Source organism: Mirounga leonina, unplaced genomic scaffold, assembly GCF_011800145.1.
Source record: "Mirounga leonina isolate KUSES-001 unplaced genomic scaffold, KU_Mleo_1.0 Mir_82, whole genome shotgun sequence".
Taxonomy (NCBI): Eukaryota; Metazoa; Chordata; class Mammalia; order Carnivora; family Phocidae; genus Mirounga; species Mirounga leonina.
Window position 1 is genome coordinate 30,911,954 of NW_023270825.1, and position 26,566 is coordinate 30,938,519.

The 26,566-nt window shown below is 47.7% G+C and overlaps 1 protein-coding gene across 8 annotated transcripts in view; it reads right to left on the reverse strand.

The window, feature by feature from the left end:
* SUSD6 (sushi domain containing 6) overlaps positions 1-26,566 on the reverse strand; it is a 91,233-nt gene that overhangs the window by 4,114 nt on the left and 60,553 nt on the right. For 7 of the 8 annotated variants that reach the window (XM_034992595.1, XM_034992588.1, XM_034992587.1 and 4 more), the window contains 3 exons: positions 7,546-7,743; positions 6,411-6,549; positions 203-2,507 (listed from right to left, as the gene is read on the reverse strand). In XM_034992595.1, the coding sequence (XP_034848486.1) occupies positions 1,886-2,507; positions 6,411-6,549; positions 7,546-7,630 (846 nt within the window). In that variant the 5' untranslated portion in view covers positions 7,631-7,743 and the 3' untranslated portion in view covers positions 203-1,885. Of the gene's footprint in view, positions 1-202; positions 2,508-6,410; positions 6,550-7,545; positions 7,744-26,566 lie in introns of those variants that run through there. The other variant, XM_034992594.1, reaches the window with a different exon arrangement.

Here is a 26,566-nt window from a genome sequence, read left to right on the forward strand (position 1 = left end):
CTTCAGGGTCCCCGTGCAGGCCCTGGTCTGAAGAAATAAAATGCCTCACTCAGGGGCACCTGGGTGGCTCACTCGGTTAAGCGTCCGACTCTTGATTTCAGCTCAGGTCATGATCTCAGGGTCATGAGATCGAGCCCCACATGGGATTCCACGCTCTACAGGGAGTCTGCTTCTTCCCCCCTCTCTCCCTTTTCCTCTGCCCCTCCCCCCACTCACGTTCTCTCTCTCTAAAATCAATAAATTAATTTTAAAAAATTAGACTTCTAATGAGTCTAAACCCCTCAGCCCTTTCTTCAGGCCTTCCTTGTTCATCTCTCCCCCTATCTCTGTGATAAAATCTGAATGTTCAGTCTAGTATTCGAATCCCCTCTGGTCCCACTACCTTGGACCTCCTCTCTGCCTTGACTCTGCTGGTCTAGTTGCTTCTCTTTCTATCCTTAATCTCACGTTATAAGGCTGCGGAGCCCTGCTTAGGTCCCACCTCCTCCTTACGGCCATCATCCACCAGCTGTGTGATACTGAGTAACTCACTTCTCCTCTCTGGGTCTTGGTCTCCTTTTATGTCCACCTGGTTACACTGATGCCTCGAGGTCCTGACTTCCTACCGGGCCATCAGGTGCAGACGGCTCAGTCCGACTGCAACGAGCTGGAGAAACTGTATCTTTTCTGTGGCCCTCACTCTGACGTGGACCCTGCAACTCCTGGTTCCATTATTTCTCAAATATAGGCCTGATCTTCCCAAACGACTGACCATCCATGCAGGCAGATAGCAGCTTTCAAATTACTTTCTATCCCCCCAGAAACCTAACTAGCACCAGGCGCAAGACGGGTTCTCAAAAATGCTTGTTCAATAAACAGAACAAAGCAAGGTAGCAAGGAGAAGAAGGGAAAAGAGCAGGCACCATCAAGGCTCCTGAGGAAAGTAAGGGCCGAGAAGTGCACTTGGGTCAGGTGTCAGTACGTGCAGACACATAATATGCATAGCTGGCTATCCACGGGGTCACTGGCTTCCACCTTTAGATCTGGGTCAACTGTGTAGCGACCCCTTCCTAGCTCTCTATCCCACCAAAAGAAGGCATGCTGTTGGTTTCAGGAAACTCCTAAACGTGATCTGCATTCAAGAATTTCCAACTTCTTTGCTTTCAGATACTCTAAGCCTCAGCCATTAACTGGGTCCAGGACTCCCAAGGGCACACTGATTCCACGCTGGCTTTCCGAGGAGCCTGGTTAGTGCAGAAGCCTCCCTGTCCAAAGGGAAACAGCTAGGTTTAGGCTGCATCCTGAACCACACTGGGGTTTCATGTAAAGATCGTGTTTAAAGTGACTGGGTCAATCCCGATATTCAACTCTCCAGGCTCCAGAAAAGGCAGACAGGTCAGGAAGTGGCCATTTCCTTCTACGGCTGGCTTGCCACAGAGAACCCGAAGTCACCTGCGAGGCAGCATGGCACTGTGGGTTATAAACAGGCCTCAGAGCCGGATCCATCCGGCTTCAAATCCCAGCTCAGCCCCTTACCAATGGGCAAGTGACATGCGTTCTGGCCTCAGTTTCCTCATCTGTAAAGCAGGATTGGTAATAACACCTACTTCTCAGGATCACTGTGAGGTTTAGCCGAGACAATGCAAGAGAACCGACTACACAGGAATGTCATACTCCTGTTTCAAATCAAACTGCCGAATGCCCTGGAAGAGAGACCAGCTCGTTTTCTCTGTAATGTGACCCCATACCTCCTTGTCACTCTTATCCTTTCAGGAACATAAAAATTGTAACAGGAGAACAGACCCCGCTCCCACCTCCAACAAGCTGTCCTCCCTTTGATTTAGCACAGCCCTGTGGCCACAAATAGTTTTGGAAACTCCAAACTATCGAGATTCACAGACAACAGTCAAAAGTCTCCTATACAGAGCCCAAAGCACCCCCCAGGAGCTGAGGGTGAGACCTTACTTTGTAGGCTAATCCCCCAGGTATTATCTTCCTTTGCCCCCCAATACCCAATTATTAGAGAGGCTCTCAGTCCTTCCTCACTCCCCGCAAGGCCACCAAGAGGCTCATAATTCATGCTCAGTGCAGACCACCTACCATCTGTGTAGTCCTCCGATGCGAGGGATAAAAGGCTTTGTATGTCACTGTTCTCCGAATCTGGGGCTTCTTTGTATGCCACTTGGCTGTTCCCTGAGCCGGCCACCCAGGAAGAGGTGGTTGCCTGATGCACCATCACTGTTTCTGAGCTCTGAGGGCCCCAGGCTTCACATAGTCCAGACTGGCCTGGGGCCTCCTCCTCTCCACCTGCAGAGGAACAGGCCCCCTGGTCCTGCAACTGCTGCTCCCTTGGCCCGTTCCTCCCACTGGGCCCAGACCCTTCTGACAGCACGATCTGCACCCTGGGGTCAGCAGGTGGCACACAGTGACCAGAACTGCCATACACAGCTTCCTCATAGGACGGGAGCGCAACCTGGACTCCATCCACCATGATGGACACCTGGTCGCCAGATATCCCCTGGTCGCGCCTGCAGCCAAAGGAGGAAAAGACAGAGGAAGAATTAAAATACACACACAAATACCGTAACACCAACAATACCGACCATTTTTGAGCACTTACAATGTGCCAGGCACAGCACTAAGCGCTTTATTCCACTGAACCCTCACCTGAGCCCTATCGGGTACAGATTCACCAAGAGTGCAGATGAGGCTCAGAGAAGTCAAGTAACCTGCCCAGTCACACAGCTGGTCAGGGAGGGAGCTGGGATGTGAATCCAGTTCCGTCTGCTTCCAGAGACTCTGTTCTTACCCTCTGGGTACACAGGCACCCAGCCCTCTCTCGTCCTGTGCAAAACCTAGGAACCTAGAGACCTAAAAATAATGCCATCGTTCAGCACAGGTAGGAAGTAAGAGCATAATGCTTGCATATGTCTGTGAACATACCGTCTGAATACTTTAGTGGATACACTCTATGGTATGTGAATTAAATCTCCATAAAGCGGTTTTAAAAAAAAGGAGGGAGAAGCAGCACTGTGGTCTTGAAATGAGACACTGGAGTTGAAATCTAAGGAATTTTGTTTTGACTTAGCTTTTTTTTAACTTAAAAAATTATACGTAGGGTGCCTGGGTGGCTCAGATGGTTAAGCGTCTGCCTTCGGCTCAGGTCATGATCCCAGGGTCCTGGGATCGAGTCCCGCATCGGGCTCTCTGCTCCTTGGGAGCCTGCTTCTCCCTCTGCCCCTCTCGCTCTGTCTCTCATGAATAAATAAATAAAATCTTAAAAAAAAAAAAAAAAATATACGTAAATTATAACACAACAACACACAAAAATAGAAAAATGTACAGCTTGTTTTATCCCAAAGGTAACTGGGGTATAACACCTACTGAGGTCAAGACAGAGAATGCTGCCGGCATCCCCAGACACCCTTGTTCCTGTCGCTATGATCTCCTACCTTCTCATAGCCAAAGTAACCACTATCCTAACTTTCATGAAAATCATTCCTGGGGCACCTGGGTGGCTCAGTCGTTATGCGTCTGCCTTCGGCTCAGGGTCCTGGTATCGAGCCCCACATCGGGCTCCCCGTTCGGCGGGAAGCCTGCTTCTCCCTCTGCCACTCCCCCTGCTTGTGTTCCCACTCTCGCTGTCTCTCTTTCTGTCAAATAAATAAAATCTTTAAAAAAAAAAAGAAAGAAAAGAAAAGCATTCCTTTGCTTTCTATTTCAATAGTTTTACTGCCTAAACATGAACCCTTCAACACCACAATTGAGTTTTGCATATTTTTGATCTTGATACGAATGGGATATACAATGAATGTATGCATGTGTGTATGTGTACATGTATCTGGCTTTTATTCAACTTTATGTGTGTGAGATTCATGCAAGCAGCTTTTTTGAGATCACTTTTTGATACACACACACACATTTTTCCTGAATCATTTTGAAAGCAAGTTATCTTTTTGCTACATAAAACATTATTTGGCACAGTCCTCCCAAGAACCTCCCCTCCTATATAACTGCAACATCATTACATCCCTGAAATTGAACCATGGTATAAGACCGTAATACAAATTTTCCCAACTACCCCAAAAGAGATCTGTTTCAGCTGTTGTCTTGTCTGTTTCCCTTGAGGATCCAATTATGGATCATGCGTTGCAGTTAGTCCTAGTTCATCTCCTTTCCCCTAGGACAGTCCACTATAGAGTTTCCTTTACGACACTGACATTTTTCGTAGAGTCCAGGCTGGTCGTCTCCTAGAACGTCCCACAATCTGGACTGAATTGTTTCCTTGGGATTAAGATCCCAAGTCAGTGTTTGCCCAGAACACTTTGTCATCTGTGCTGTGTGTCCTCCTCGGTGCATCACATGAGACACAGAACGCCGAGGACTGGACTGCTGTCACTAGCTCTCAAGTTCCTCACCTGTAGCTGCAGATAAAATCTGTGCCGCCCAATTCAAATGGCACAGACAATGAGGATGACAGAAGTGGTACTCAGAAATGCATGGAGAGGGCGCCTGGCTGGCTCAGATGGTTAAGCGTCTGCTTTCGGCTCAGGTCATGATCCCAGGGTCCTAGGATCGAGCCCCACATCGGGCTCCTTGCTCAGTGGGGAGCCTGCCTCTGCCTCTGCCTCTCTCTCTCTCTCTCTCTCCCTGTCTCTCATGAATAAATAAAATCTTAAAAAAAAAAAAAAAAAGAAATGCATGGAGGTTTCTGGAAGGAAGGGAAACTGACAGCAAGGGAGCAGAGAAAGCAGTGTGCATTCTGGTATGTGTTTAACTTCTGTTATTCAAAACGCTTTTTGTTTGTTTAAAACGTAGTATGTGCACACAGTACAAAATTTAAACAGAGCCCATATTAAAAACCAAATCGTTCTTCCACTCAAATCAGGAAAAATCAGCCCATCACTTTTAACACACTTACCAGATAACTACAAGAGAAAAATACTCCCTAATTTGGATGAAATGACAAGTAGATCAGCTTGACTTTATGTGGAAATAGCCGATTCTTTAAGTAAACAGTCCCCTCCAGATCCTCTTTATTCTAATTGTTTAACAACCTTCAAAAAAAATAGCTGCAACCTGCTCCCCCAAACAAAAAATAAAAAGGAGACAGAAAAATCACACCTAGTACATCAGGATTCAACTTAGCCTGGGCGTTGTCTGTAAATTCCAGACCAGGAAGCATTTTATTTAACACAGTTTTGTTTGTTCCCCCACGCCTGTGGATGGCAACAGTGACTGATGAAGGGCTGTGAGGGCACACAAACCATTCTCAGGAGAAAGAGGGGCCGCTGGGCCAAGCGAAGCAACCACAGAGGCAGGACAGCCCTGGAGTGGAGTCCCTCCTAAGGGATACACGCCCGGCCAGCCCCCAACCATCTGCTCTCCCCCACCCCCCACCTCATCTGCCCAGTCTGGGATGACTTGTGGCTAACGCATTCAACTGGAAGAAGGAAAGTGACAAAGGCAGGCAAAACCCCTACTTCCTCTGTTTCTAGTGCGGTATAGAGCAGTGGCTGCCAATCCTAGCCCCACGTTAGGACACTGGGGAAGTTTTTTAAAAAACACTAATGCCATGGGGCGCCTGGGTGGCTCAGTTGGTTAAGCGACTGCCTTCGGCTCAGGTCATGATCCTGGAGTCCCAGGATGTAGTCCCGCATCGGGCTCCCTGCTCGGCAGGGAGTCTGCTTCTCCCTCTGACCCTCCCCCCTCTCATGTGCTCTCTCTCATTCTCTCTCTCAAATAAATAAATAAAATCTTTAAAAAAAAAACAAAACAAAACAAAAAAACACTAATGCCAGGCTCGCACTCCAAAACAAATTAATCAGAATGTCTGGGGATAGAGGCCCAAGTGTTGGTGTTTGTGTTTAACTCCCAGCAGATGCCTCTTTGTGCAGCAGGACTGGGAACTAGAGGGACAGGGCAGTGGCTCACAAACATGAGCCTGCATCAGAGTCACCTGGAGGACTTAAGAAACTAAGTCACTAGGCCTCAGCCGCAGAGTTTCTCATTCAGTTGGTCTGGGGTGGGGCCTGAAAATTCTCATTCCTAACAAGCCCCCAGGTGATGCTGATGTCGTTGGAACCACACTTTGAGAACCACCGATGTAGGGCAAATGACATGGCTCGGGGGTTGGACATATTTAGGTTTCAATCTCCAGGCGGTCATCATCTAGAGGGATGACCTTGACTTAACCTCTCTGAGCCTCAGCTTCCTTATCTGCAATGCTCCCGTGAGGATTAAGCTAATGTGTGCAAACTGATAAGCACAGGGCCAGGCATATCCAGGAGTGAACGCACAGGAAGCCTCCCCGCCCCCGCCCGTTTCCCCTGGGCGCACACAGCAGAAGAGGCTGCCGGGCTCACCAGCAACCCCTGTGCCGTCAGAGGCCAGCCCCCACAGCGCCCCCGCCGCCCCCCCGACAGGCTCACCTGCTGTGATGGAACGACTTCAGCTTCGGCTGCAGCAGCACAAACAGCACCACAAGGAGGAGAATGAGTGCCACGGAGCTGGCAGTGGAAGCCACTATGGACAGCGTGGGGACCCCGAGGGACGTGTGGGCATCTTTGTCTACAGAAATAAACCATTGTCAGAAGTGTGTCATACCCAGACCCGGAACACGTGAACCCCACGGCTGATCTTGTCCAAGGTTCCTTGCCCAGTGCCACGGCTGGGGCCACTTTAGAAGTCGATGTGTGGAGCAGTGTTTACATAAAAGGGAAGGGGCCGTTTCCCTACCCTGTTCCAAAACCTAAAATTCACTTCAGCCCTGTGAGGGCCATCTCCCTCCTAACCTCACCAACCCCTAGAGATCTGACCTGTATGAACCCCTTCTGACGCTGCCCTCAGTAGCAGGCTGGTGGACATCGGCCACTTCCATGGCCACGGCATTCCACCATCCGAGGTCCCGCCCATGTTTCCCCCACGTGGCAGGGAAACTGGTAAGAACCAGGCTGTAATAACCCCTTGTTCTAAGATCCTGTAACTTCAGTTGTAAATCTCAGGCCGGTCCCCAGCCTTCCCTGGGTTGTCATGGTCTTGGAGCCTGAGTGTGAAGCACAAAGACGGCTGTATGACAGACGCTTTCCTGCAGGCAGCTGGATTTTCCTGTCATGCACAACAGGAGGAGGCAGGAGGGGGTGAGGGTGAAGTCTTCTGTCCAGCTGGACTGCAGTTCTATAACAAAATCGTCCATTTCCATTCAAAGAAAAATAATATAAAAGAGATACTCCAGAAGGTATTAGCAGAACATGGTCAAAGGTCACCGGCACTTGGCTGGGCAAACAGGAGATGCTGAGCATCAAAGGGACTTTACATAGCAGAACAGATGCCTCAGTAAAGCTACTGAGCCCCTTGGTGGCCCAGCTGAATTGCAGTGGGACACGCACCAGCAACCCCAGATGTCTTGCACAAAGACCTGAAATCCCAAAGGAAGGGAGGCCACAGGGCATCAAAGGAACTATCCTGCCCCACAGCACAGGTGCTCTGGAGGAAGTGGGCACCACTGCCTGTGGTGAAAGGAAGCAGAACCCCAGCAGCACCCCCTTTCCCATCTGTCAGACTGACCCTCGTTGAGACGACAGCTGATCTCCATGGCTGGCTTCCACTCTCCATTCTTACAGGTCAGGTACTTGTAATCGCCCTTCAACATGTAGCCTTCGGCACACAGGTACTCAATGACGCTGCCTGCGTTCAGGGGGTCTCTGCAAGGCCGGGGGTGGCAGATGTAGCCGCCATTCTCTGGCTCCGGGGGCAGGGAGCACACTGCAAAGACAGACAGTTAACAGTGCTACAGTGCTGGGGTTTTCCAGTGGGAATCCTGTCCGTGACGCTGAGCAGGATAGTTCTGCAGGCCTCAAGGGGCAACACAGGAGGAAGCAAGAGTCATTCCCTTAGAAAGGCTGTTGGCCAAACTCTGGAAATTCAGGTTGCCAATGACAGAGGGAAGCACGCTAGCCACAGGGAAAGTCTGGCTGCTTGCAACACTGCCGCTCTCCCTCGGCATGTGCCTTGAGAGGACTGAATCCATAAGGGAGTGACAGACTATGACAAAGTTGTGAACTCACAGAGATCTAGCACATAATACGGTTTTGATAAAACCTACTGAGACACACAATGAATCAGGGTGAAAGGTGGTAAAAATACTGTCAGCCTGGGCAGGAGACACATTAGCCCCGTTTCCAACATCAATACCAGCAAGGACTCCACTGTGTGATGAAAATGTGCCTTCATGGCCCGGCAGGGGATTTCTGATGGATTCCCAGGCCCCCTCTCCAGCCCCTACCTCCTGAGTGGAGTGGTCATTGCCAGCGCTTGTCTCTATCCCATAGGAAAGCCTGCATTTTTTGTTCAGGTAGGACTGTTTAGCTTTAAAAGCACCTTCACCTCCTATCTTATTTATGCTGACAGCTCCAGGAGATAGGTATTATGACTCCCCTTTGTCAATGACGACACTGGCCCACAGAAGTTCAATGACTTGTAGCCAAGCGTATGGCAGCGTAAAGGACAGACCTCCCTGGTCGACTCTTCTGATTCTAAGACCTGTGCTCTTTCCACCTGCAGACACTGCTTCTACCCCATGAGCTGAGCAGGCCTTTAAGAAATGTGAATGTCAAGGTTACCTCCCTTTCGAACAGGTCAGTCAGGGGGATGGCAAACGAAGCCCAACTGTGATGGGAACCCTGGTATTGATAAGTTGTAGTAATAAATCAGATGAGCGGCAAGGTCTAAGCAGCTCGAGGAGAAGGGGGACTCTGACGCCATGGCCTGCCCTTCCACTCCTGGACAGACGCTGCAGAATGGATTGTGGGGTGTGTCTAGCCGTAAGAGGAGGGACATAGCAGGGGCACGAAAGGAAGTGCTGTTTGGAAGGCTGGGCTGGGGGAGAAGACACGCTGGCAGGATGGCCAGATACCATGAACTTCAACTTTCCAAAAGCCATACTAATACAAGAAAGATAAAAGTCTCCAAAGGACATCTGATTTTGCTGACAGATACCCTGCCCCTATCCTGACTATCACAAGAACATCAGTATGAAAATAAGAACCGCTGCGGTTTTTTTTTTTCCACTTCTTCTAATAGACCTGGAGTTTGACTGTGCCCTCTCCTGTTCACTGGCCTGCCCACCACTCCCTCACACACAGATGCCCTTACAGTCTCTCACCAAATACCACTTCCCTTCAACCTGCAAACTGCTAGTAAGCAAGCTGCCAGCTAGCCAGGTGGCGGGGGAGGGGAGGGGGTCACTTCAAAAAGGGGATGACGGCTCCCTGCCTACAAGCTGCTTATTGTTGAGGTGGGGAGAAAAGACTCAATTGTAAAGATTTATTAGAAGATAATGCCAGGGTGAGTGCCCTAGGGATCCACAGGGGAGGTCTGGGCAACTTCTCTGAGACTAACAGATGAGCCCAAATAAGCCCCCCAGTCCCTCTAGGGACATGCCTTCTCCAGATTCTTCCCACGCCACCCACCTCCCCCAAAGTCTTGAACAGGAGGGGACAGACCCACCACACTCCTTTTGGGTGCCTCCTGCAACTTTGGCCAACTAGTTCAAAGAGTTGGCCGGCTGGATTTCCAAAGAAACCTCTACAAACGGCTTTGCTCTTTACGCTTTCCTTCTTTTGTTCAGGGCAACAAGCCTGCCACAGATCCCCCAGCTCTCCTAGGACTGTGTCTAATTGGGGCATTTCCGAGGCATAACGCTGAGCACTCCAGGGCAGCTCCAAGAAGCAGGCAGGACCCACTCACAGGTCCAGGGTGCTGGGAAAGACGGTCTCAGAAGAAGAGCTGCTGATTCTAAAGCCACTCCCGCTTTGCTGGTATCCCTGCCCATAAAGCCCACATCTGCATGGAATCTATGAGAGGAACCCTGGAGATCACCCAGCATTCATTCGATCAGTGAAAAAGAGTGAGGTCTACAAAGAAGTGACTTGGCAATTTCATTTCGTTTCAACTATTATTTATTATTATGTAGGAGTCATTGTGCTCTGCTCTGAAAAAGGATAAAAAAGATAAGCACTTCAGGTACTTGGAGCTAAAGAGGACTATGACAAGTATACACATACATTTTAAAAGTTGTTTTCTTTATGGCTTCTGGGTCTTGTGTCTTAAGGACATTTCTCTGGGGTTATAAACGTACCCTCTGAGGTTATAAACGTACTCCCCAATGTTTTCTAGAGTGGATCTTTGTTATGTAAATAATAATTTTACTGAAAAAAAAAATCATAGGACATACATACACATGATATAAAACTCAAAAAGAAGGGTGTACAGTGAAAAGTAAACCCTCTCCTGTTCCTGAGTCACTCAGTTCCTCTCTTCAAAGGCACTGCACCCATTTCTTTAATATTCTTCCAAAGATACTCTGCACATAGACATTCTAATACACCTCAAAGGACGTGATTAGTGCCACAAGACAGGGAGCACAAAGCAGGAGAGACCACATCTTGTGTGGGAGAGACTAGGCAAGGTTCACATGAGGGGGCAGCATTTCAAGTGGGGGCTTTATCTGATCAGAAGACGGTTTAAGCAAATGCAGAGGTAGGAAAGTGTAAGTAAAGCCTAGAAAATATCAAGCAGCCCCAGCTAGCTGGGTTGCATAATACAATAAGGAAAATTCAGAAAAAAGTGCCGAGCAATGAAACCATCTTGCAGAGGGCCCTGACTGCAACAGAAGGTGTTTGTACTATGTTCAAAGGACAAAGGGAGCATTTGAGGGTTCTCAAGAAGGGCAGAATTACAAGAGGAGCTGAATCTGATCAAAGATGGACAGAGTTGGAGGGAGCCTTAGAGTATGTCAACAGCACAGCAATGTTAGCCTGGTAAGGTAAGTGCACACGGGTTATTTTATGTTACCTATGACGGTCAGACAAAGGAGACAAGCTAAATACATCGGGCTCAGCGTTGTAAAGAGGCTGCCCCAGGTCCAAGAAAGTAAGGAGGCTGTAGAAGTAAAAACAAAAAGGGGGGTGGGTGGGTAGAAGCAAGGTCATTTTTTTTTTTTTTTTAAAGATTTTATTTATTTGACAGAGAGAGACACAGCGAGAGAGGGAACACAAGCAGGGGGAGTGGGGGAGGGAGAAGCAGGCGTCCCGCGGAGCAGAGAGCCTGATGCGGGGAGATCATGACCTGAGCTGAAGGCAGACGCTTAACGACTGAGCCACCCAGGCGCCCCGAAGCAAGGTCATTTTAAGACACCAGGAACACAAGAAAAAAATATGGCCCTGTTGCCCAAACATCAGAGTGGGAGAGTCATGGCAAAGAGCAGGTGTTTGAGAGGACCCTCTCAGTGATGCCTGGGTTAACAAGAAAGGGAAGAACATCAGGAAGAGCAAATAATCATCCAGAGGCTTCTGGAAGCACCCTTCTGGGCGGGAGGCTGACTTAATCTGTGCATTGGGCTCTCTCTCTGACAACCCTAGGTCCGGGAGTTTCGAGCTCTGTTCTCAACCTCAAGAAGACAATGAACTCATCTGATTTGGCAAAGCTGCATAATTTTAAAAAAAGAGGGAGAAAGCCAGAAGATAGAAATTATACAGGAAAAAAATCAATCAATTCTCCTTAGCTTCCTTCTCTGCTTTCCATTATCTCCTACAGCCCCTTAGGTCTCCACTGCATGCAGGAAGCAGCGAGGCAATTCTTCAGGGGCTGCAGAGTGCCTGGCGCACAGCAGTCATTCAGCGAAAGGCCATCCAACCAGCTGGGAGGGGACAGATGGGGTAGAAGATGCAAAATAAGCTGGCTGATCCTTTCACCTCCAAGTCACTGCAGCCTAAAACCCTCAGTAGAAAACAAGAACCCTCGATCAGCCCTTCTAAATGGGTTTTGCTTTTGTTGTTTTAGGGACCAGCCTTTTAGGAGAAAGAGGCAATAAACAAAACAAACTTTGTAAGATTCTGTAACAAGCAAATCAAAGGGAGCTCCAGGAAGGGGCCCAGGATCAAACTGTTCAATTTAAAAAACTGAAGAAGCACTTGAGCCCCTGCAGAATCAGGTGTGGGGAGTAGGGAGTACTAAGGCCAGCTTGAGGAGGGGAAAGAGACATTTAAATACCGGGTGCATTTTTTTTTTAAAGATTTTATTTATTTATTTATTTATTTTAAGATTTTATTTATTTGACAAAGAGAGACATAGCAAGAGAGAGAACACAAGCAGGGGGAGTGGGAGAGGGAGAAGCAGGCTTCCCGTCGAGCAGGGAGCCCGATGTGGGGCTCGATCCCAGGACCCTGGGACCATGACCTGAGCCGAAGGTAGACGCTTAATGACTGAGCCACCCAGGCGCCCCTACCTGGTGCATTTTAAAAAGACTCAACAAAAGAGGTTTCTGGCTGATGTTGGTTATCAAGAAAACCATACTCCCAAACAGGGACTGAGGGCTTAAGAAACTGTTGGTGTTCACTCCCGGGTTTGAAATAATGCTTTAGACTAAATGAGAGGAGTAACATTTAGAACACAACTGAGCACAGAGAAGTAGGTGCTTAATCAAGGCAGCCAAAGAAAGGATGGCCAGAGAAAAGCTTTCCTGGGAATTCAGGGGAGAAGAAAAAGCCCCCCCCCCCCAAACCCAGCCCACAAATGCAGCAGTTGCAATCATCAGGGACACCACTGGAGGTGGTACTGTAAATGTCCCTATTTGGTTGTAATTCCATCAAAGGATCAGAGCTCGCCTCTCCCCACAAGCCACCCTAGGAGGGCCATAAATGTCCATGTGACAGGACCAAGCCCACAAAAAGCTTAACAATTTAGAGAGGACAGACTCACATGCATCCAACTCTAATGGAAATCAAAGAAGGAGGTGTTAAAAGGTTAGCTTTTCTATTAGCCTGGGCTGTCCTTGTCAGAGACCTCTTACTCATCTGAGCACTGGTGGCAACCTGTGGAAGGTGAGACCCCCGGGCAAAGAAGAGAAACAGGATCAAAAAAATAAGGAGGGGAGGAAGGAACAGATGGACATCACATACCTAGCACAGCACTGTCCAACAGAAATATAATGTAGCCACACAGGTAATTTTAAATTTTTTAGTAGCCACACTGAAAAAGTAAAAGGAAACACATGAAATTAATTTTAATAATCTACTTAACCTACTATATGTAAAATACATTAGTGACTACATCTCAACATGTAATCGATACACAAATTTATTAATGAGATATTTGATGTTTTTTTTCTTTCCATTAGTAAGTCTACACTTAACAGCACATCTCGAGTCAGACTGGCCACACTTCGAGCTCTCAGTAGCCATACGGGGCCTGGAGCCACTGTCCTGGACAGCACAGACCGTGGGGAAGAGTCCGTGTCTGAGAGCCAGAGAAGCCTCTGGGGACCGGGAAGCAGTGGAGAGGGTTCAGAGCCACGGCCCAGGGCAGGAGATAAGAGGCGCAGCAGCAGATGTGGACAAAGGTAGCCCTGGGCACTGAGGAGCCCTGCAGGTTGCTTTAAAAGGCACTGTTGCCATGCTTTCTTTCAAAATTCCTTCTTTTTTTTGTTTTTAAAGATTTTATTTATTTATTTGACAGACAGAGAGAACACAAGTAGGCAGAGTGGCAGGCAGAGGGAGAGGGAGAAGCAGGCTCTTCGCTGAGCAGGGAACCCGATACGGGGCTCGATCCCAGGACCCTGAGCCGAAGGCAGCTGCTTAACCAACTGAGCCACCCAGGTATCCCTCAAAATTCCTTCTTGATATGTGAAGGTCCAATTCTACTTCTAGCCCTCAAGCGTTAAGAGCAGAGCCAGAGAAAAAGCAAGGTAAAAACAGACAAAAAGGGTATTCAAATGTACAGTTTGGTGTTTTGGTTTGGTTTTTTTTTTTCTTTACATAAAACAAGGAAAGTAATAATTACTGCAAATAGATAGCATATTACATGTGCCATGCACTCTTGTGAGCTCTTAACATGAAGCAGGTACTATATTTTCTCCTAAGAACAATGAGGCTCAGCTGAGTTGAGAAATTTGCCACAAATCACACATTTGTAAATGACGATGCTGGATTCAACAGGCACTCTGGCTCCCAGGCTCCATTCTGTGGCTCATCCTCCGATACACTAGGCCTGGAGCTTTTGGAACATCTAGCTGCTCTGTATGTGAAAGGACAAGGCCTACTACAGCGTGAAAAGGCTAGCTCAAATAGGAGGTGATTCTCTCATGAAAACCTCCCAAGAAAGTTGGGAGTGGACATTCCAGACAAATGTAAAGAGGCAGGGGTGGGGGGGGGGGTGGTAGTGATCACATCTGACTATAGTCAAAAGATTTCTTCTGAGGCCGCCTTTAAAAATCTCAGTATTAACATTTATTGACCATCTATCTACTAAATGCCAAGCACCAGTCCAAGCACTTTACATGTGTAACTCATTCAAGTTTCACAAAGACCCTGTAAGAAACGTATTATTACAACATTATACAGATGGGCAAATTGAGTGAAGAGAAGTTAAGAAACTTCCTCAAGGGCACCAAGCAGGAAAGGGGCAGAGTTAGGATTTGAACCCAGGAAGGCTGACTTCCCTCTCCATGACACCAGGCAGTAACAGAGGGTCTCCGAGCCCACTTTCTCCTCCCATACCCACACCCTGGAAAGGGAGCCCAGTAACAAACCGTCTGGGTACTGCCTGTGGACAGTGGTCTCTCTGACACGAACCAGGTTACCTCTGAGGTTTCTTCTGACATTTGCAAATTTGTCTTAAGTTGCTTGAGTGGCTGGCCTCACCACCTACTCAAGGTTCCTTCATCAAAGTTCTACAGCCATGGTGGTTTTAAATAGAGGATAAGGTGTGAGGCACTTGAGGAGAAGCAGGCTGTCTGTGCAGAAACTCCCGCATCCCTCTGGGCAGATTCCTGCCTCAGCTGCGTAGTAGGAACAGGGAGACAGCAAGAGGAGTTCACTTACTCAAGGATACCCAAGGGCTGCTTCTGTCCCTGGCTTTCGGCCTTCCTGGCCCCCCACTCAAATAGTCAAAAGTCTCAAACGGGCGGCAGCGAGAGGGAAGAGACAATTTCTCATGCCATTTGCAACCTTCCTCTCCTCTAAGACAAACCTTCCCAGCACTCACACAGGGAGCCATTGTCCAGCTGGGATCCCTTTTCTCATGAGAACCTCCCACCTGCTGGGGGAGGGCGACTGCCACAGCTCAGGCCTTTCCCAGGGTGTGGCCCTGGGGCTGGGGCGGAGAAAGAAGGGGAAACCCACCACCCATGGTTTAGGCTGCCTCTACTGCTCCTCCCAGGCCCCCACCCCCATTTTCCCTGAGAGAGGCCTAGGGGAAGCCCTGCACTAGGAGACAGGAGACAGACGGGTAACTCAAAAGTGGGACTGGCTTCAGAGCCTGTCAGTCTTGTCTTGGGTCTGGGTCCCTCCTTCCCTCCCTCCACCTCACGGGAAAGGGGAAATGCAAGCCATGGCTTCAGAGCCAATGAGGAGGAACATCTTCACTGCACCCTGCCGCAGACATGAAACTCCTAGCACCTGGAAGCAGCCAGCAAAGCTCTCAGTTGTTCTGAAAGAAGTAGTGCTATTTCTCTCCTCTGCCGGGAACCCTGACCTGAAAGCACATGTGTCAGCTGGAACCCCAGCCATCGTTGGAGATTCAGTCCCAAGGTCACCTGCTCCAGAAAAACCATTCCAAAGAGCACTGCCAGGGAGAACAAAGCAGCACAGGGTAACGCTCACCAGCATGGGTCTAGAATGTGAGCAGGGCAGTCACACTGCCAACGGTTATCCCCCGTGTGCACTTGGGCACATCTTCCGATTCCTCAGTTCCCTTGCTTGTAAAACAGGGATCCTAAAGTACAGATGTCTTCCTACAGGGTGGCTGTGCAGATTAATCACAAGTCCACAGGTAAAGCACCTGGTCCTGGGTCTGTCACACACTAAGTGTTCAATAAACAGTAGCTTTATTATTCCTCCTTTGTTCCCAGAATGTCTTCATTCTTCTCTATAAACTATCACCATATTGTTGGTTCTGCAACAATCACTTCCTCACAGGTCAGTCCTTTCCCCACCTCCCCACTAACCCCACCCACCCACCCACCCACCCCGGCCCCGGGGCAAGTATGTGTTCTGCTCATTCTTTTTATCCCCAGATCTTGGCATTGAATCTGGCGGACAGTAGATGCTTAGTAAAAAACTGCTCTGACTTGCAAAATTCTGCCATTTCAAGGTACTGTCATGTTTTTAACTGCAAAGGGCCATATAGTTTCTGATTTGACATGAGGCAAGAAGAGGTAAGAGCAGAGAGAATACCTCTGCAAGGTACATCTCATGTTCTCTAAATCTGGTATATACCATGAAAATGTACTCCTGACTGACAGGATCAGGGCCAGGACGGGTCAGAGCATGGTCTTGGATGTCAGCCAGATGAATTTCAGTTTGACCCAGGGGCCCAATCTGCAACCTTGTCAACTGCCTGAACTGTTTCGAGCCTTACTCCTTGACAGTCATTCCCACCCACAAGTAGTGTTTTAAAAGAATGACAAAACTGCTTACCTAAAAGATACTCGCATGATGTCTGGCACATATCAGGAACTGATAAACTTTACATTCATTTTCACATAGCAAACTAGACCTTTACCTCTGGTTTTTGGAATGGGTTAGGGCAAAGGTTCTGGCAAAGATAAGAAAAAAGGTTGTTGTAGGACTGTCTGGCTATCTGGAGACAGGACAGGCAGAGAATAGAGCAGGATGAGCACTTCGTTGGGGGGGGGGGTGTCTTTCTTTGCTTTCCCCTTGCTCCAGCTCAGTAACACCAGCCCCTTTCCCCATTTGTCTTCTCAGCAGAGCAGCCTGGGCTGCTCTCTTGACTGACAAATGGCCTCCATATGGCCTGTTACCCTCTTACCTCCTCCTGTTCTCGAAGCTCAGGGACCCAGGGGAAGAGGCTGCCAGCTACGGCAGTGCCCCCCACCCCCTGCCCTCCTACTGTCATGACTGCTAAAAGAAGGGCAGCCAGGAGGACCACTGGCCTTCATCCTATTCCCTCCAGGCCTGGGAGTCACCCAGTGCAGTGACCTATAGATCACAGCCCACATGACAGTGGGAGGACAGCAGAGCTAGGGAGCCAGGCCAATCGATGTGCATGAACAAATGTTACCATTCACCCCTTGACAGGGGTAGTGATGAAAGGGTTAAGGGAAAGTAGATGATGTTTATTTTTCTTTTTTTTTTTCAGCAACTGCTACTTCCCAGTCTCACCTCTTTCACCCTATCATCTCACTGAGCTACACATGTGTTTGCTCTCCCTCCTCAGAATTCCCTACCTCCGAGAGGATGCAGGCTAGTGCTCTGGAGGAAGCCCCCATCTGCTGCCTAAGACACTGTCCAACTCCAGAAGGGTAATTGATAAGCAGGCGATAATTAGTGGTCTGGCTTGGAGTTTGAAGTAGGGCTGGACTCAGGCACAAAGATCAGAGTTGTGGTTTCATTTCTAACACTACTGGTAACTCCTAATGCCAAGGACAGTGCCAAGTACACACAGTAGGCCTTCAAGAAACACAAATTTAAATTTAAGACAAACTTAATGATTTCTGTTGTCCAACAGGGTAGAGGTAGAAGAGAGGAAGAGAATGAATATACATGTATCACCAGATACCACCCTGGGCACTTTAAAGCTGCCGTCCTATTTAATTCTCCCATCCTATCAGGAAGGTGGTAGAATACTCAGTTTGCTCAGATGAAGAAACTGAAGCTTTGAAAAATTTAGTAATGGTCTGAGGTTACCTAGCTACTAAGCATTACGAGTCTGGATTCAAACTCTGGTTTGCCCTTCTCCCTCTTACAGAGAAACTCTTTGATTACAGATGCAAGCAGAAAAATTTACCCCAAGACCTTCAAAGGTATAACATGGGGGTCGGGTATGACTGACAAAAGTTGCAGTGATTCCTTTCTGGAGAAGAATGTGAACAGGGGAGTTTACCTGTGCCCAGAGGACTCAGCTCATATCTCAAGTGGGCCCACATTTTTCAGGCGTAGTGGGAAAACAGGCAAGACAGTTTCCTTCACTAATCTCTAAATGCAACAAGCAAGCTATTTAGGGACTGCAGTTACCAAAGCTGCAAGAGGAGAAGGTATGGGGGCATTTTCTGCTAAGAATGCAAATCTTCCTAGAAGGATGTTGAAAGGAAGGTTGTCACTAAACCCAGAACGAGGAGGTGAATTAGAATTAGACAGTGGGCTGACTTTCGGCCAGCTCCTGGAAACAGAGGGTCACCGGGGCATCTCTGCCAAAGCCCCAAATAATCAGCCTCTGCCATGTGCTACCAAACAGTGAGTCAGGCAGCAGTCAGCTTCTCCTAGGTGCTCAAAAGGACACAGCTACTCACCGAGACCCTACCCAACGTCAAAGAATTAAAGGAAATAATCGGTATAAACTCTAACTACAGATGGTGACAGAGAGCAGGTGAGGGCCTAAATCCACCAACAAAACACCATAGTTCCCTGAAAAACACCAGTAATTGAGGGGTAAAGATTTGAATGGTCTTTCTGAAGAAAGATGTAACTGGGTTTCCTCGTGACATATAAGGTGTAACTAACTGTGAGTCTGAGGTGTGAAAATTAAGGGAAATCTCACTCAAGTAGACTCAAGATGCTAGAAGGGGAGGATGGAATGGATAGCCCTACCACTCAATGTCCATTACCAGAAGAACTATCAGCCAAAGACCCCTAGCAGAACATCTCAATGTAAAGAATCATCAATTACAGGCTCCAAAAGGGAAATATGCATATTGCATCTCCTACAAGAAACTGATTACCCCTGCAACTCAGTCAATGAGAAATCGTCATCACCCTGAACTCTTGCTTTTCTCCAATGGACTTTTGTTCAAAACAACCCCTCCCAACTTCCTCCTCCATAAAATAAAGTTCCTCTATTTTGTTTGTTGGACTTGTCTATGGTTTTGCCATAATTTGCATGTCCCAAATTGCAATTCTGTTATTCCTGAGTAAACCCATTTTTGCTGGTAAAATAACGGACTTTTATTTTTAAGGTTAACAAAGGCACACCATGAAGTACGCCCTGTACATTCTGTGGGGGCTCAAGTCGGGCCTGACTCTACCATAAGACAGGGACAGGAAATATACAAGGAAAAAGTTTGTTTTGTTGTTGTTGTTGTTGTTGTTATTTAGGGAGAGTGGGGGTAATAAAGCTTTTACAACCTTGGCACATGGTGACAATGGGCATATAGGTAGATGGGAATCCGCAGTTATGATCTGGATATTCTTCTTCCTCTCTCTTGTGGGGGATGGGATTCTCTTCTTGAAACACTTGATCTTAAACCACTCTATCTCACATGGCCACCACAGGAAAAGCAGCTTATCAAGCCTTCCTGATTTCCTTTGTACCTCCTAGGAAGGGAACTTACCATCCCGTGCTACCATCAGCTGATAAGGATAATGAGAAGTCGAATGAGATCTCCCAACAGTTTTTTGTTCTTCTCCACTTTTCGACATTTGGGTCTTTCTAAAGTTTTGGACCAGATGGGGCCACTGAGGTCAATGGAGAGGCTGCCTGCCACAGGGTACTCCCTTCCTCCTCCGAGGCACAGGAGGTGAATCCTTCCCAATTGCTTTTCTCTGAGGCTGTATTTATGCCTCTTTTAAGAAACTTTAAAAACAACGGGAATCCACTAAAATCCACTGTGAGGTCAAAGGCAGGGCGCAAGGCTCTCAAGGTGCTTTTCCACAAGACTAGGACTCGCCTCCCCTTTGATTTAGCCTGTGTATTTACCAGCCAGGCTCTAGCATAGTGTTGAGACTCCTTGATCACTTAAACAGAGCAGCCTCAAAACAGACTAGTGAAGTCTGGGCCAGGTCAGAGTCAGTGGCAGAATCTCAACTGTGCTCTTATTAATCATGCTGAGGCTTGTGCTCTGGTCACCCCCCTGGCCTCTCCTGGCCTTTGGACCCTTGACTCTGTCTGCCAAGTCATTTCTGACTGACCAGTCCAAGATTCCTGGTCAGAAGACACTGCCTATTGCAGCCTCACCCATTCTATGTGTCAGTAGTTAACTATGTCCAGATGTCACACAGGTGAAGAGAAAATACCCTTTAACTTTTTGTCTTCCAAAAAAAAACGGGTTTAATAACTTTCACCCAGAAGAGAGTGAAAAACATTTACAAGTGTTGATTCTTAATCTCCCTGGGTTTCACTTTCCTAATAGGAATTATACTTCAGTAATTTAACAAATATCTATTAAACACATACCTACCAATGTGCCAGGTTGGTGCTAGAAATTCAGGAGTAGATAATATATGGTTCTGTTCCTGAAGACTTTAGACTCTTTGAGGACATAGATAAGGAGCCCCAACCAGGTTATAGTAATAGTAATATTTACTCTGCTTATCTCCTAGAGTTCATGTGAGGATTACATTCATCCATTCGTTCTTTCCACAAGTTTTTACTAAGTCCCAAAGCACTGTGGCAGGCAAGGGGAGAAGGAGGGTGGAAGAAACGTATAGATTAAAAAGGTGCAGGCCCTACTCTCTGGGAGCTTACTGTCTAGTAAGTAACCATAATGGACACACATTAGAAATCAATATGGCATGCGACAGGAAGTTCTGAAGAAGGACTTAGATTCTAACGAGGAAGAGATCAGAAAGGATGGAACAAATGGTATTAGAACTCTTACCCCTGGGGGAAGCAGGACTGTGACCATGGGATAAAGGAGAGTGGGAAGAACACTGGACGGGGAGACGACAGCACCAGCACAGGGAGAGGAGCAAGAAGAGGTGTGTGTGTGGAAAGCAGCAGGAGATCCCATGTTTAACAGGAGACAGCTGGACATTTAGAAAATCAGGCTGGCACCAGAACAGGGAAGACCTGGGTTCCTTTTCCATAAAATGAGATTTTAAGGACCCTTCCAGTTCTAAAATGCGAAGTCATGTTGCTAAAAATAAAACGAAAGCCTGCTCTCTAGAACTAATGCAGTGGAAGAAGCCAGCCATATAAATGTGCCTGCCTGCCTTGGAAACTATTTTTCAATGGAGCAGGGTATACTGGTGTGGTGGAGTGGGGACAGGGAAGGACAGAGAGGAAAACCATGTGAGTTTTCCGGTACAGATTCATCATGCTTCCTAAATTTGCTGGGGGGGGGGGTGGGGGGTTTAGGAAAGAAACGGAGGGATTGGAGCAGAGAAAAGGAACACAAAGATGTCCTTTGGTCAATTTCTTTCCCAGAGTTCACTCGCATGGCAGCAGATGGCCTATCCACAGAGGACTGGGTCTCAGAAGGCAGCTGCTCCCAGGTTCTGGTTCTAACAGCTGGGGTTACAGGACCTCTCTGCACCGGCTGCATGCTAGAAATCAATGGGTTCCATTGTGCCTGCATGCATGCACTCTCATGTCCAGGCTAATGCCCTATGCCCGCCTGGAACAGAGGACTAGGAAAAATAACACTGCACACTTTGGAAGATGGCGCTTGCAAATTAACGGAAAGACACAGTATTATAAAGTTCAATTTTATTTAAATTACCTTGACTTTGCTAGGAAACTACTGAGATGCTAATTATTTGAGAGATAAAGGACTTGCCCATAAAAGGGTCAATGGGTCAATGAAGGGGCAGAGGAGTAGATTAAAAGCAAAAGAAAATCACTACTGCCTCTGACCCTCCTCTTCTTTCTGCCTGAAATGCACGAAGGAATCTGGCTCCACCATACCAACCAAAAAAGCAGGCAGGGTGTTTCATGTATGAGAAAAGGGGATAAAAATCCATAAAACCGTATGTGTGTACACAGAGGGGTGTAAGTGTACGATTACATAATTAGGCACATTAAAGTATTTATGCTGCTGAGACTAAAAGCCCCTCCTCAAAGGCATTCCACCAAAGTTGAAAGGGGAGAAAGAAAATAGAAAATAAAGCATCTAATTGCAATCTTCCACAGAGCCAGACATCCCCAGCTGGTGCCACAGCTGAATTCTCTTAATTAACATGTTGTAATGGCAAGTATGAAAGACACTGTATGCCTACCAACTCCATGCCGTGGCCAGCCAGCCATGGGAGAAGCCTGCAACACTGCTATAATTAAAGAGATTTTTCTCTTTCTATTATAGTACCCTGGGGTGGGGTGTCGCTTATTTTTTCTTAAAAACTTAGTTGCTTCAAGCACATACATACAACTCCACATGCAAAGACGGAGGCTGCAACTGGTGAGTATGAAAAAGGTCACAGCCTAGGAGCTAGCTGGTTTACTTTTGGTGGTGGTTTTCTTCTTACCTCCCCGAACTTGAGGCTTTACCAGTCAGAGAAGGCTAGCAATGTTTGAGCAGCCCGGTATTTTAAAACAGAAGCCTACCTGACAGCTTAAAATCATAATGTATCTAAATGGAAAAGAGATGGTAGAAATTAGCATATAAATGAATACAATGCAGGGGATAAAGGCATTCATACATCAGAGAGTAGGTCAATAGAATGGATTCCCAAGGACGGACTCTCACAGTTCTGGAAGGGCCTTGTGCACTTACAGAGAGGGTTTTATTTTTGCATAACTCTTAGTTATTCCAGAAGCTGGTTATAGGTAGTCCCCCCATTTCTCTGAAAAGGCCCCCAAAGTCAAATAACAGGTTTACGTGTATTATAAGGAAGTCATGTTCTCAGAGCCAAACAGGATTGTAAAATGCCTAATTATACTCTGCCTTTTAGATACGATCTTGGACAATATAGTTTGGCAATTTGGTACTTTATTCCTTAATTCTGTTTATTCGTCTTCGCAACTGAGCAGGGCTGTTGTCAGCAAGTATTCACCTGACACGAAGGATTCCCTGCTTCCGGCATGCTCACTGAATTTTCAAAATCTCTTCCTCAATTATATCAACTTTAGAAGAACCACCCTTCTTAAAACTACCATTAGCAATGTCTTTTTCCCATTTTCAACTCCTCCTTGCAAAAGGAAGGTCCCAAACACTCAAGGCCCCGCTCCCGCGTACGTGGCCGCGCAGAGGGAGGGCTGCGGGCAGGCAGGCAGCCACACCTCGCCGCCGCTCCACAGGTTCTTCCCCAACTGCTGCACAAAAGTCCAAATTCATCACACAAAGGCAACCGGGGTGTCAGTTTACAACATACCAGAGTACAGGTTGTGCCGAAGACAAATGTTTAAAAGCTGGCGGCTCCGTGTTGTTTCAGAACCACCTCACAAGGTATCAAATTTGGATCCCTTGCCTCCTCCTTACCCTGGCCCCAGAGGCCCACAGTCGTTTCGGTGAACTGAGAGACAATAAATTCTGAGGTAGGCCTAGATACAAATTCGGAATGTGTCTAGGATCAAGGATCTCTGGGCCCAGCACCTCCCCCCGCCCCGCCCCCCACACCTGCGTTCTACACAGAAGCCAGGGCTGCATCCAGGGCTGCTGTCTGCGCCGCACCAGGGGAAGTCACACTGGGCAGCACCTGCCACAAGCCTGTTCCTCAGGATGACAGTTCATCCTGGGTTTCCCCAGCCTCTATGCCTTGTTGACAGAAAAGGCTTGTCACACGTGCAATCAGGGAGTCGCAGAATCTTGGCAGATGTCTCCAGCAGACCCTGCAGTGGAATAAGTTAGTAGAACAATGGTTCCTTCCCCAACCGGGAGCAACCTGGCCTATGGGAAATGGAATCAGTGTGCCTCACAATCTCCATGCCAGTGGGTATTGTCCTCTGGGGCTAACCCACATGTATTTGCAGCCCTTCTGCAGAATCAAATGAAACCATACACCCCCCAAATCTGCACAAAGGTTGCAGAGCAATTGATTCTGAACTCTGGGCCTGCTGCCTTCTCCCCCCTACGTCTCCCTCAATCTTTCCATCTAGCCTCACCTCTCAGAGAGACAGAGAAAAACAAACGTAAGGACCACTAGACTCTCCACAAATGTGGGGCAGGGCCCCTGAAAGTCAAGCCCTGGTTTAGGGAGCACCCTCTCCCCCATCTATAATGAAGTGATTACTCAGAATGGTTTTAGCAGTTTATCTACCAGCAATCCAGAGCAGAGTATCTGGGGAAAACAGGAAGAAAGCACTGGTCTTTAAAGACAGTAATATGAGGTGGCAGCTGAAGACTCAAGGCTCCAGCCATGTGTCCCCTCCAGTATCTCTTCTGGGCCACAGGCCCAAACCCCTAGGCAGAGAGAACCAAGGGGAACTGCTTGCTGCCCAGGGCTGCAAACACAATGTCTACACTGGCCATGCAGTGGGTCTGTGCCAGGGAGCTTGGGGTGGGTCGGGTGGGAGGGGCAGGCCCAGCCCAGGCCCAGCAGCTGGTATTGAAACTGTCATTCATTTGCTGACTTAAGAGAACTGGGCAGTACCTCCCTTGGCAACCATTCACTTTTCCCTCCCACTGAAAATTAATAGATCTTGGGGATAAGCATAACCTGTTTATGCTTATTTGTCCTCAACTGCTGCAATCTCTCAACAAAAATTTATTTTCCCAAGTTCCATTTCTCATTAAGAGCAACCACTAGATAGATACTCGATTAAGAAGAGCACTTTTTGATTGGTCCTCTTTGATTTTACTTACAGTCCAAAGTTACCCAAATTCCTCATTTAAAATTGTTAAGGGGGTACAGGCACAGGGGAAGATAAGAGGATTCAACACTAGCAAGGGTTTTGGAAATAGCACTTTTACTGCTGATTAGGCATGAGGTGACTGGCGTCAACTGGACCTGAGCGGTAATCCCTGGTAAATCACACTCTACAATGATGCTGGAGGCTTGGAACCTGCTGCACATTATGCCTGGTCCCATGGGGACACTGCTTCTACACTGAGCAGGGCCTGGTTGGTCAAAGCTGTACTCAGGGTGGCACTCAACAGCTGGTCCTATCACTCAGCCAGCAAAAACCTTATGGCCTGAGTTGCTGTGCGCTGCTGGGGGAGGTGCAGAGGGCCATCGGCACAGGCCCCTGGGACCATGCCCATGAGAGCCAGGAGAAGCCTTCTACCAGGCCATTCCTCCCCCCTAGTACCCAACAGCATGACTTCGTCCCAAGAACTGTGGATAGAGTTGGGAATCCCTCCTACTGCCCACCTGGAGGCATACTCCAATTTACCCTAGTAGGCTAATCGTCCCCCCCCCCGCCAAAAAAAAAACACCTCACGTTTTTCCAATGCTCTCTTCTTAGAATCTTCGAAAGCCTGCCAATTTCTTTCTATATGTACAAATGTTTCTGCTGGATATGCAAGGCTCTCCACAAACTGACTCATCCCATTTCTCCAATTCCAAGTCCCACTAGGGTACCTGCACTGGCCTTACTCACCCATGACCATGGCCTCAGATCAGCCCTCTGGCTCTTCTCAACTTCCCCTCTCCTCACTATCCACTTTTCCCTCCATCAATTCAAACCCAACCTGCTGTGCATGGATGATCTTAATGCTTCCTTCTATAGGAATTTCCTTCCTCTGGGCTAAAACACCCATGGCTACACAACCTAGCACACAGTTACATACCATCTCTAAGTTGGTACTGCCTCTCCAGGGTATCGTGAGCATCTCAAAAGGGCAGAGAATCTGCCTTTACCTGCCTGGGCACATTTAAGGCACTGAAAAAACACCTGACGGAGCCTGTATCTGGAAGGGCTGAGACCTCTTACAACATGGATTGATTAATTGCTTTAAGAGACCCAGCTCTTGCTTCCCTGAGAGTCTCTCCTGCCCACACCCCACTCCTGGACCCAGTCCTGGCAAACTCTGAGACTTCTGCCTGCAAACAGCCAGTATTCCGGCTTGCATCAAAGCTTCGAACAAAGGATTTCACAACATGCCCACTCCCTTCAGGCTCCAAAGCTCTTCAAGGGCACCCTGTTTAAACAAGAGGTGCGGTATATTTTTGGGAAATGATGAAGCAACTTCCCATAAGAGAAAAGAAGAAATTCCCCAAGTGCAAAAAGGCTTCTTGGAAAACAAACAGAACCATACGCTTGCCAGGACATAAAGGATTTGACATCTAGGCTCTTCATGCTTGGCAAAGGAGCCTGTTGCGCAGCGAACAGGAGCTGAGAACTGCAGGGAGAAAAAGGAGGCAGATGTAGGACTCAGCACAGTGTTCAGAGCTGGAGGCCCAACCTAATGCTTCGCTTGATACTGCCCAAGGTGCCACCGGGAGCTCCCCTACCTCCTCTTTCCCTCACGTGCCTTCAACACCAAATGTGATCCTACAATGCTGGGTGTGAATGCAACCGTATTTTAGATCCACCAGAAACACCTGCTATTTGAAAACAACATCACAGTACACCTTTGGTGGTTGGCAAAATCTTTTGGCAATAACTACTTGGGTGGGGGTGGGGGCGGTGATTTTGTATTTCATACATTTGGTTTGTTTATATAAGGATTGTTTTCTTACATATTCCAGAGTGCCTGGGTTTCAGGCAAGGGGGCATGGACAAACTAGGGTAGAAGGAGACCATCCCTATCATTTTGTTTGATCTGCAAGGCTTATCTAAGGTACTCTTCATATTTCACTTTTGTAACTCCTCCTCATCAAACATGACTGCTCCTCAAGTAAGAAGAAGGAAAAGCATTACCCACAAAGGAAACCTTAGGTCTTCATATGGACATGGACCTAAGAGGTTTCCTTTGTGGGTAATGCTTTTCCTTCTTCTTACTTGAGGAGCAGTCATGTTTGATGAGGAGGAGTTA